General features: G+C 34.8%; 1 protein-coding gene across 7 annotated transcripts in view; it reads right to left on the reverse strand.

Moving 5' to 3' along the window:
* PIK3C2G (phosphatidylinositol-4-phosphate 3-kinase catalytic subunit type 2 gamma) overlaps positions 1-12446 on the reverse strand; it is a 360629-nt gene that overhangs the window by 216459 nt on the left and 131724 nt on the right. For all 7 annotated transcript variants that reach the window (XM_060166784.1, XM_060166785.1, XM_060166781.1 and 4 more), the window contains one exon: positions 1581-1674. In XM_060166784.1, the coding sequence (XP_060022767.1) occupies positions 1581-1674 (94 nt within the window). The remainder of the gene's footprint in view (positions 1-1580; positions 1675-12446) is intronic.

Here is a 12446-nt window from a genome sequence, read left to right on the forward strand (position 1 = left end):
CCTTTTGGGAAGTCTGATGACTTCTGCCAGCGTTCATTAGGTGTTCTGTAGGAGTTGTTCCCCATGTAGATGTATTTCTGATGTATTTGTGGGGAGGAAGGTGATCTCTACGTCTTACTCTTCCACCATCTTGAAGGCCTCCCATGTCTTGGAAAGTTTTAATGTCAGGGTGGAGCACTGAAGTGTAAGGGCAAACCCCACAATGAATGTTTTGAAAATTCTTTCCAACTTTCATTTATTTTCCAGTCACATTTTAGATTTCTTTCCATCTCACATGAGTTTATAATCATCATTTTTAATTAGGGAATAGCTGCAACGCTACTCATCTTTATCTCTGTGTATTTGCTATGTTGGATCCTTTGTGCATCTTGTCTACGAATTTGCATTTACAGGCATATGGCTCTCAGCGACATTCCTGGTGCCAAGTGTTATTGATTCAGATTGGGGTCTTCAAATGGATTTAATCTATATAAACTGTTGTAAAAACTTACTTTTTTGAGTTGGGTTAGATATAGCAGGTTGCCCATATTCATGAGGCATGAGATGAATAGTGTTCCTGCAAGTTGCATTAATCTTCATTTTCACTACACTATCCTGGCAAGCCTAGGGAAGTCACAACTATAAGGAGTGGCAGAAGCAACTCTATGGTATATATATTTCTAAACCAGCTCTCTCTTTAGGAGGCCTTTAGAGAAGTGCATATTCTGTTTGTAAAGTAACATGGTATTCAAGTCTATTCATAGAAGCTCCCCACTTCAGTCTTAGGGTCTCCTGTCTTAAATTCAACACCTGAGGCACCTGGCATTTAAAATAGCTTGTAACTACAACCTGACATTTCAGATAAGAAAATACCTGTGTTAAAAAGCAAGACAAAAGAAAAACATAAAGACCACTATTTTAGGCCTATTCAGCATTCAGTATACAGTTAACTTAGAAAACAAATCATTGCTTATATTTTGGATATTCAATCATATATCAATACATGACCATTTGTGTAATTGTTTATATTTCAACATATTCAGACTAAATCCATCCTTGATCATATTTCTAGATAAATTTATATTATTTTCCAAAATTACTCCGATATTGTGATATTTGATGTCATAAAAGTGTACTATCTGGCAGCAGAATTTGGTTATTAGAAACTACTTTTATAAAATCTACAATTAATATTAGAATATGGGAAAAGCAAGGAAAATATTATGAGCAGATGCCTAGTAAATGACTATTTTCTACATAATATTTATTTGGTTAATTTTTTATTGTTTTATATATACAGTTGGATACAAGTATTTCATCACAAGCATTTCTATTTTTTTCCTGTTCTAATTAATAAGTGAAGTCATTTTCTAAAAATTTTCCCTTTTGGCTTTTATATGCCTTTTTTGTAACTGTAACCAATTTTGGCTAGAGAATGTCTGCAGTACCCATATTGACATATGAGCTATAATTTTTTAGCCCCCTGGCTGGCCAAATTGCAATTATCACTTTTATGTAGTCTATTGTTGATTCACTGGGAACTGTTTTAGAGAATTATTGGTTAAAATCCTGGAGTCCCTTGGCAACTTTGCTGTTCTTACCTGAACTAGCTGTGGAAGATATTCCAGTAGTTCATCATTCAAGAGGTTGTCTAACTGTTGAACTGCAACTTTACGGATTTCTTGATCTGGAAAACTAATACAAAGTAAATATATCTATTAAGCTGTTAACAGTATAAAATAATGCATGAGAAATATCAAGAAAACAGAGAATTAATTTCACCTCCAATGCATTAGATAAATAATCTCACAATCAATTAAGTTGTTCATTAGCACCAAATAATCATTCTTTTTTCATAGTCTGTACTCTCCTATGAACTGCAGTAGAAAGTTGTTTTGACTTTCAGATCCCTGACAGCTTTCCTGCCTATAAAATGTGGACTACAGAATATAAAAGATATTTTCTAAAATATATGAAAATTTTTGCTTATTATTTAGCCATATATTTAAGTAAATTATTACCAGCTGGAGACCTGATGGCATATATGATTAAAAATGAGATATGGTATATTTAAATGAGTTTTGGCCAGATGATAATGAAAACCAGAAATCTAAAGTATCTTACAATAAATAAGCACAAATAACTTAATACAGCTAAATCTTACTAGACTGTTAAGTTCCTGAGGGTAACTATGCCTTACTCATTTTTGGACTGCAAATGCCTGTTGTAAGATTTAGCACCAATCAGACACAATAAAAGTTTGTTACTGAATTAAATTTAGTTAGCATTTGAAACCCTGTAGTCGCTCTTCATATTGGCAGGTTGCTCATCTGTGGGTACATAGGGTTGACTGTACTACACCATTTTAAGTAAGGGACTTAAGCTTCTGCGTTTTGGTATCTGCAGAGGTCCTGGAACTAATCTCCTGAGGATACTGAGGGACGACTGTGCTCCTCCGATGGGCTCCTCTGATTGCCATTCTCTTGCTCCATCAGTAGAAGTAGATTCAATTATCTCTAGCTCCTGGGAAGTGCCTAGATACAACTTTGACACCATACTTAGTATGTAGATTAGTAGATATAACAAGGGTATTGATAAGACCAATTAATTTTAAACAAGTCTTAAAAAATTAGTATGTATAATTTAAAACTTGAAGGAAACTTTTTATAGTAATTCACTTAAAAACAAAGACATGAATGAACAAAGTCCCCAAATCCTTTTGTATGGGAACAAACAAAATGCTTTTCAACCAGTCAGGTGAGAGCTCTAAAGACTGGCTCTCAATACTGTGGAGGTCAGAAAACTTTAAAGTCTCCGAGGCCCAGTCTTTTTCAACATGTCAGGTTACTGAAGGGTGAAATGAATACTATGCAGCTACAGTGTAAAGGAAAAAATGGCATTACTCAGTATCTCCCAACTGTCCTTGATAGCAGTTTGAAATGCACTGCTTAAACAGTTTACATATTTTTTGTTCATTTAAATTGAGCATTTTAATTGCAACAAGAATTTCACTTCCAAGGTTAGTCATCCAAAACCCTTATTTCTGACCTGCAAATACTTTTCCAATAATTTTCTCCCTATGAACATTAAGCAATAAGATCTAGTGAGAATGTAGTCCAGGCACATCTCAAGAAGTACCGCTAAGGTCAGAAGATCTTAGCATAGCATTAAGCACAGATGGAGAGTAGAAATGGTGTAATAAAAATGCAAAGCTGGAAGAAGGTCAGCTTGTTTTAGCACACTAAGACTTTATTTTCCCCTAATGAAATGTGATTGACTAACTTATTATTCTCAATTATTAAACCATTTGTCTGTGGCTTGTAGATGTCAAGGTCAGTTGGAGGACAGTTTGAAGTCTTAGAGGGAATAGTTAGTTGGTATATTTTGTTGCCTAAGTGATGACTTAGGTCTGATACTAGTCATCCATGCTTTCCTGTGTGCCTATTTTATCTTATTGGTGTGAATGACAAGAAGGAAAAATAGAAAACAAACATCACAACAAAACAAAAACCTTTGGTGAACATTATACTGGTAATTATGTATTTATTTCCAAACACTAGAAGGTAAACACTCTGAAAGCAGAAAAATTCTGCCTGTTTCATTCATATATGTGTCTGCATTGCCTCTAGATAGGTGGACACTCTCCACATATTTGAGAAATGTCTAAACTGAATTAATTATCATTCCACCTAAAACATCTCTACTATCAGACTTCTGTCTTGCAGTCTGTGTTATCATCTTTCTCCAGTCATGTAGGTCTTAAATTTTAATGGTTATATTTTCTCCCTCTTTGCCCTCTTCATTTAATTTTTCCCCCTTTCCATCTGGTGAAATTCTATTCATCCTTGAAGTCAAAGCTCAAGCATCAATTTACCAGTGAAGCTGTCCCAGCCACTTTCTAGCCCCCTGTTAAGTTCATCACACCCTTCTCTATGGGATTCTATACACATGGTTGAGGATAGGCTCAATCATTTATATCCCTAGTCCAAGCATAACTGAATATATTTGTGGAATTCCTAGTAGTCTCTTTTCTTTATATCTCATCAGTTGCCAAGTTCTGTTGATTTTTCTATCCCAATGGCTCTAGCATCTACACTTGTTTCAATTTCTTCTGCAACTGTCTATGCTAGTCCATAATTATCTCATGCTGGTATTAGCATTTTTCATAGCAATACCTTATAAAATTTCCTGTATTATTTTGTAAGTTCATTTCTCATAAACCATTAAATGGTTTTCTGTTTTCAAAGGATCTCTCAGGCCCATACTATTCATTTAGATATTCAAGGCTGGCTGAACACTCCAGATCTTTCTACTACTGTAATACTGAATAAACTGCTCTGGCTCATTGTATGTTATTTTTATTTTGAAAATGCTACGCTCATTCTCACCTTTGTGAGTACTGTAACCTCTGCTTGGAACACCCTCCCTTCTCTTCTTAAAGTCTTAGTCCTCCTTCAAAATGTGGATCAAATCCCCTTGAAGGCCACTATGCCAATCTTTAGCAATCACTTCTCTGAACTCCAAGGGCCTTGAGTGGTTAAATCCACTGGGCAATTAGGATATGCTACTGTGTATTAGGATTTATCATTTTATATATATGTATCTTCATTCCTCAGCTAGTGAATATATAAACTGAAGATAAAGATTGTTCTATCTCCTTTTTTTTATTTCTAGAATTTAGCACCATGCTCCATACATGTTGAGTGATTAATAAAAATGCATTGGCCATGAAGATAATAATGAAGAAAATCATACTATGGAGCCCATGTTATTTCTTGGGCTCTGAGATAATTTACATTGGTAGCAATAGGCTTAATTCCACAAACACCACTCATACAAATTCCAGATTTTTTTTTCCTCTCAAACAGTAAGAGAAAAACAAACCTGAAGGTAATGGAAAAGAAGGGTTTATTTTCTTTTTTTTCAGGCTCCTCAGGAATAGGAGAACAAAAATCTAGTAATATTTGTATAGTATAGTCCAAAAGGAAAATTATATATTGTATTAACATGTGCAAATACTGGGAAGAATGTTTTTGCACCTTCATAGAAAGGAATGTCTCTTTTTATTCATTACTGTTGCTTGAAGTTCAGGAAGAAATTGGAAGAGAAATTGCCAAGAAATGAACCACAAGACATATTGAGATGTGGCTAAGACCGAACGACATTAAAACGTATCCAAATATAACTTGAATTTGACTATTTTAGGAAGAGTTGGCCACATTAAAAGAGACGCTGGCAGTGTTGGTGAAGTTCCTGGGAAATGGGCTCTTTCATATATTGCTGGCAATATACGGGAACATGTATTTAAAAAGAATCTTTAAAATGTGTGCTTACTCCTGGATCTAGCAATTCTACTTTGGGAATTTTTCCTAAGAAAATAATCAAAGGTGTGTGTGAGGATATATGTATGCAAACAAAATTGGAAATAATATAAATATCTAAAAATAAGCAGTTAAGTTAAATGTGCTATGACCATATGATAAAATACATGCTGTCATTAAAATATTAAAATAAGATTTAATAATATGAGAATATTTTGAAAAAATTGTGCAATTTGTGCAGTATAATACCATTTAGAAAAATGCGTGCATTTTTCCATATGCTTAACAAGAAAGATGGAAAAGGAAGGATCAAAATATGAATACCAAATTTCTGGATGGAAATGTCATGGATGACTTTAGTTTTCTTTTTTATGCTTAGGTTTTCAAGTTTTCTATATGAAAGTGCTATTGGTTACTAAAAAAGTAATAATTTTTAAAGCAAGTCTCATTCAATTAACTATGAAAATATATTAATAATTGCAAATATATTACCACTAGAAAAAAGATCCAAATCATATGTCCTTTTAAGAGTGCACATTGTTGAGTAAAAGAACAAGCCTCATATCTTGTAGTTGATTGAGAATAACATGATAGGCCCAAATAGAGATCTGTGCCTCTGGAGAATTTATGCTTAATACCTTTTCAGGGCCATGAACTTAGCCACAGATCAATGGACAAACATGTTCCACAAATCCTGGCATTTCTTTCCTGTGATGTTGTCTGAAACTATTTAATCTTTGGGGATATAGTTGTTGGCATTTCATGCTCAGTAACTCGCTCCTCAATGAGGTGAGGGCTACCCACATTAGTTCTCTGACTGTGGTGTGATATTTACAAACTGAAATGTCACATGTATCAGAAGAACACAACCTATTTTGAATTTTCAACAAGCTAGGTTGTTGTACTTTCCAATGACCTGATTTGCTTGAAAAATAAGTATAATTTTTACCAATAATAAACCAGAGTCACTCTCTAGTGACCCTGCTAACCTTGGGATTACTAATTACTGTAGGCATGGACATAACACCTTGAGTCTGGGGAATAAACGAAAGTCCCGTTAGAAGATTCATCAGGCTTATGTCAATTAGGTCCTTGTTTATATTTATAAGAAACTTCCTTATAATCAATAAGAAAATAATTTAAAATGTAATAAATGGAGATCTATCTGTTTTGAGGTATTAAAAGGATACAAGATCAGTAAAATTCCATTACTTGTTGGGGAGGAGATTATGTAAGGTGAAACAAATTTTCATTTATTATGAAATTTTAAAAAATTAGGCATAAGAAAAGTCCAGTGAAATAATCACTTATTTAAGGTTATTCATAATTTTTTAAATGTCCATTTAAGTAACTTTACGCTATCTAATTTAGTTTCCCAAGCATCTCTGAATAGAGGAGCAAAAAAACAATTGTGGTCAAAAGCAAAAACATCAAGACTGGCTTACTATTCAGTTTTACATGAGTTTCGTGAGCAGTGATTCTATATATTCAGGGTTTAGTTACTTCCGAATTGAGCTAACAATTGCATCCCTGGGATTTCTAAAAGGACAAGATACCATATCTAAGGTAAATATAACTGTGTATGGTAATTGTTAAGGAATTACCTAAAAATAGCTTACTGTCCAATGAGGACATTTGGACACAAAGAAAAAATAATCCTTGAAGACTGACCGTAAAAGTTGACAGAAAGAATCTAAGACGTGGCAAAACCCCTCAAAATGTGAAAAATTAAGTAAAATTAAAACAACTTCAAGATAAACATTTTTCAAAGAAACTTCAGTGAAATATCAACTCTGTATTTTGCCAACAATGTAGGGTAAACACAAAGTTTAAAGTCAAGCAGAGAAATAAGTTGGAATTGAATTTTACATGGGCAGGAAAGGAAGAGTACCAAGTATTTAGGTAATTTTTTGGCTCAAGGTAGAAGCAGAAACTGACCAGTGGTTAGAATCTGCTGTACAATAAAAATTCTACAATTTATTTTTTGGTATCCGGACCCTTTTACACTCTTAAAAATTATGGAAGATTCCAAAGAGTTTTTGTTTATGTGAGTTATGTCTATCAACAATAACCAATTAGAAATAAAACCAGGACATTTAAGAAGTATTTACCAATTCATTTTATATGACATTAATAAACCCATTACTGGCTAACATGAACACTATGTATCTATGAAATGTGTCTATATTTTCATAAAGAAAAAATTTAGTGAGAAGAATGATCCTGTTTAACATTTTTGTCTCTAATGTCTGGCTTAATGGAAGACAGCTGAATTCTCTATCTGCTTCAGTGTTAACTTTGTTGCAATATCGCATGTCATGTAGTCTATGGAAAATCCCACCCTACACTCATGAGTGAATGATCGTGACAAAGAGAAATGACATCTTAGAATTATTATGGAAATAGTTTCGATCTGTGACATCGCTGTAAACATCCTTAGGACTATAGACATCACTCTGAAAACTTTGGATATACAACCTAGTTTTGGCATGTGTTATTGTAGTGGGGCCATAAGTCAAGGAATCGGCACTTGTGCCCTGTTTCTAAGACAGCAACACATCAACCTATGTCTTCCCTGAATGAATAATTGCCTTTGCAGTCATCTGACTTGGGAATTGTCATTCCCCCTCTTTTCCCTCAAACATTTATAATTTCTCTCATCTCAGAGGCCTATAGGAATATCACAAAGGATTCAGACAAGCTTCAACAGGACCAGTGGAATTGTGAGGTGAAATTTCAACAGAAAAATACATCTTTCAATTTTTTCCATTTGACTTGTTATTTTGTCATTTCTACTTTTTTCTTATTTTCTTTCTTTTTCTCTTTTGTTCTTCTTTTTCTAGTTTGAAAAACGATATAGGGTCAATACCTTACTCAAAGAACTTTTGAAGTGATGGGTGAAAGCCAAATGCAATGTAACAAGTGACCTTTAAAAAAAGCAGCTTGGAGTAAACTGAAAAGCAAAGAAATCTGAGGTCAAATTTAAGTGTAACAGAAATGTCAGACTTCTGAAAACACACTAAGAATTCAGGCATAATGCCATGAGGCTATTCACAGTTAAAAGCCCCAATGTCAGGTTAGAATTAGAAAACTATCAGAAGTACAGAACAGTTTTTCCAACAGGTTTTGAGTCTGATGACACACTCAGCATCAACTTGGAAGAAAAATGTCAATATGAATATCTTTGCTATTTTCAAAAAACAATCAGACGTGACAGAAGAAATTTTTTTCTGGGAAAAATGGTGAATAAGGCTTCTTTAAGATGATCGTCAACTTCTATCTACTGAATAACTCATGTTCCTTCAAAAATTTTCACATGATTACAAAATATTAGAATTTAAGGAAACTTGGAGACCTGGTTCAACCTCCTGATTGTACAGATGAAGAAACTGAAACTCAGAGAGTTTGAGCTGTTTTCCTAAGGTCATTCATGGTGACACTGCAACTAGACTCCAAATATCCAGAATACTAGGCCAGTTTTTCTAGCAAGGCCTTCTAATCTTTTGACTAGATATTATCATATATGCTTACATGATACACACAAGACTAATTTGGGTGTATTTTTAATTTTATTTCATTCTAAATGGATCAAAGAGACATATAATAGTGAGCAGTGTAATTTGTCTGTTTGGATCGGGGCATTGGTCTAGTCATGAACCAAAAGGAATAAGAATGAATCATAGGCCCGAAGGGACATAGGAACTGTACAGACATTTCCTGATGGATAGTCTATGGAATTATGCATGGATATTGAGAATTAACTATATAGTCATGGTATTAATTAAAATTCTTATTTAAAGTTAAAGAGTAGTTATTGCTTTTGTTCCTCTTTATGAATGCATTTTGATTTTACTTATAGACAAGCTTAGAAAGGTCCTATTTTAAGCAAGTGGTGTATTGAAAGCACAATGGAGAGATTTTGTGTTTGGATGCATTAGACGTTACATGCAAAAGCAGCATGATGTTAAGAAAAAACATAGGGATTTTGAATCTAAATATAAAGGTTCTTCTTATCTTATGCCTTCTCTCTCTAAACAAATTTATCTGCACCCTTGACTTAATTCACATTCTTCTCTGGATGATTTCCAGATCAGGGCCTCTAGCTTAGATATCTTTGTTGAACCACAACCAGTCATCTCAAGCACACCTCAAAGCCAACATACAAACCCTGAACTGCAGTGTTCTTGTTCTTCTATAATCTGTTTGTCACCCAGTGTGCCCCATCTTAGGGAATGCTTCTATTATCCTCCTACTTACATAAGACAGAAACCTAAAAAGTAATCCTTGATACCCCTCTTTTTCACTACTCCTCCCAATTCAATCCTGTCATTTTTACTTCTAAATGTTCTGATTCTCTTCATTTTATTATGTCACCACCACCACCTTCTAAGGCTGACTTGCCATTCTCTGACACCTGAACTACTTCTATAGCTCCCTATCTCATCTTCTCTCATCTACTTTTGCTTCCCTCACCAAATCCATGCTTCACTCAGAAACCAGAGGAATCTTTGAAAGATGAAGATCAATTCAAAATATTCTCTCACTGAAAATCATTTATGGCCTTCCTGTTGCTATCAGAATAAAGACCAAGTTGCTTAACATGGTCCTGTTTAGAAGACCTTAACATGATCTTCTAGTTCCATCTGAACATATCTGTTCATCTTATATCACACACTCCTTCCCTGGATTCCAGGCACACTGGCTCTCTTCCCGTTTCTTAAACACAGTTTCTGCATTTCATAGATTCCCTCTTCCCAGGAAGCTCTTCTCTTACTCTCCTTTTTCACCAATTCATTCCCACTCATCTTTGATCTGAAATCAAACATAACTTCCTCAGGGAAGAATTTTCCCACTCTGGAGAAAAGATTTGGGTCCTTTATGTTATCATGGAACCATGTGCTTTTCACTCAGAGCTGCTATAACACCTGTTATTTTACATTTATAATTTGGTAGTGGCCTATATCTCCCCACCTCCAGTAGACTACAACTCCATAAAGGCAAGATTATGTATCTTTTTGCTTAATATGCTTGCTTCAGGGCCAAGCATAAGTAGGCCATCAATAAGTACCTATTGAGTGAATGAATAGACAAATTGGGTTTCAATTTCTTCATCTGTAAAATGGGGATCAGTAAAATGGAATTTGTAGATGTTGGTAACAATATTAAAGAGATTGTTTTATAGGCCGAATCACATAACATACTGTAAAAGAGCTTAATAAGTAAGCTATAAGTCATTATTCCATTGTCAAATATTTATTAAGTTGCTAACTTTTAACATATACATTTTGACAAGTGAATTTAAGCTTACTGAAGCTTACTATAAATGAAATTGTTCCCATGAATTTATTGATATTTACAATGTGGCACTGAAAAAAATCTGAAAACTCTGAACTCTCTTAAAAGTATAGTTATGGGGCTTCCCTGGTGGCGCAGTGGTTGAGAGTCCACCTGCCTATGCAGGGGACATGGGTTCGTGCCCCGGTCTGGGAAGATCTCACGTGCTGCGGAGCAGCTGGGCCCATGAGCCATGGCCGCTGAGCCTGCACGTCCGGAGCCTGTGCTCCGCAATGGGAGAGGCCACGAAAGTGAGAGGCCTGCGTATCGCAAAAAAAAAAAAAAAAAAAGCATAGTTATGATGAAGAGGATAATGACAATAAGAATGATTGGCAGCATGTACTGAAAACTCTCATAAGTACTCTATCCTGCAAGGTACATGATGCTTATTACTCCCAAAACTTGTCCAAGGTCATTCAAGTAATAAGTGGCAGAGACAGATATGTTTGATTTCAAAGCTTATATTACCAACCATGAAATATGGAAGCAACTCCAGAAACTCTTCAAAAGTACACAAAGGCAAGATACATATCTTTGGGTTTATGCACGTCTATGTTTTTCATTTTTAGTATATCACCTTGACTCTCCCTTCACGGAGAATACTGAAACTTTCACGTTTTTCTCTTCATAACCATAGTTATCTAAAATCATATTCATATTTTTCCTTCCCTCCCAACTGAGAGGAACAAGTTACTCTCTTCCTCTCCTTGATAAAATTCCCATTTGCATTTTTGGTCCAGGTTGTTGGCTGTTGGTACCATCTCATTTTGTCAGTTCACCCATCCCTGTTTTCTGATCTTCCCTTCATGCATCTTTCATCTCAGTTTTTAAACATGCTTGAAGCTCTTTTATTTCAACAAACATATGAACCCCAAACATCAAAATCATTTTCTTACCTCCTCCAACTTTAGTGATCTTCTTGCCTTTACTAGCAATCCTATTCCAAGAGGCACAATTTATTTTTCTCCATTTCCTCTTCAAGGCCTTGAAGTATGGCATCCAACTTCACTACCCAAATCTGCTCTTTCTTCTATAATTCTTGTCTTGGTTAATGATGTAATTATTTATCATTTACCCAAATCAGAAAGCTCCAACTCTTCCTTATTTCCTCTCTCTTTTTCACTTTCCTCTGAAATGTTTCTCAGATCTGTTCTGTAAATTTCTACTGATGCCTTGATCAGGCCCAGACTATTTTTCAAGTAGACTATTTCAATACTTGCATCTATCTAATATCCTTACTCTTACTCTATTCTTTTTTTCAGTCCACCCTTCACGATAATTCACAGAATTATCCCTGTATAAAATAAATCTGATTGCATGACTCCCATTCTTAAAATTCCATGGGCTGCTGTAAAGTTAGTTCCTAGTAATTACCTGACTCATGAGGCCCCAAACGACCTAAACTGAACCACTCTTTTCAACCTTGTCTCCCAGTACAATTCCCTTCTAATATTATATTAAATTACTATTCTCTGAACCTCCATAACTGTGACCATGCTAGTCTTTCTTCTTGGAATGCCATTTTCTCTTTTCTCCATTCAGGAAATTCCTATGAATGTTTCAAGTCAGAATTTAATTGCTTTGTGAAACTTTTCTTACTTTCCTTGAGAGAATTTGCCTCTCTCTTCCTTGGGGGCATACAGCACTTAATACTTTGATTATAGTATAGAGTATATTGTGTGATCTTCAGTTTGAATCTTTCCCTCTAAACTGTTTAGAGACAGTCATTATGACCTATTCGGCTTCTTTGATTCATTGCATGCCAATTTCCATGTACACATATTTGTGCTCAATAAATAAACAGAAAGGATA

Source organism: Lagenorhynchus albirostris, chromosome 11, assembly GCF_949774975.1.
Source record: "Lagenorhynchus albirostris chromosome 11, mLagAlb1.1, whole genome shotgun sequence".
Classification (NCBI taxonomy): Eukaryota; Metazoa; Chordata; class Mammalia; order Artiodactyla; family Delphinidae; genus Lagenorhynchus; species Lagenorhynchus albirostris.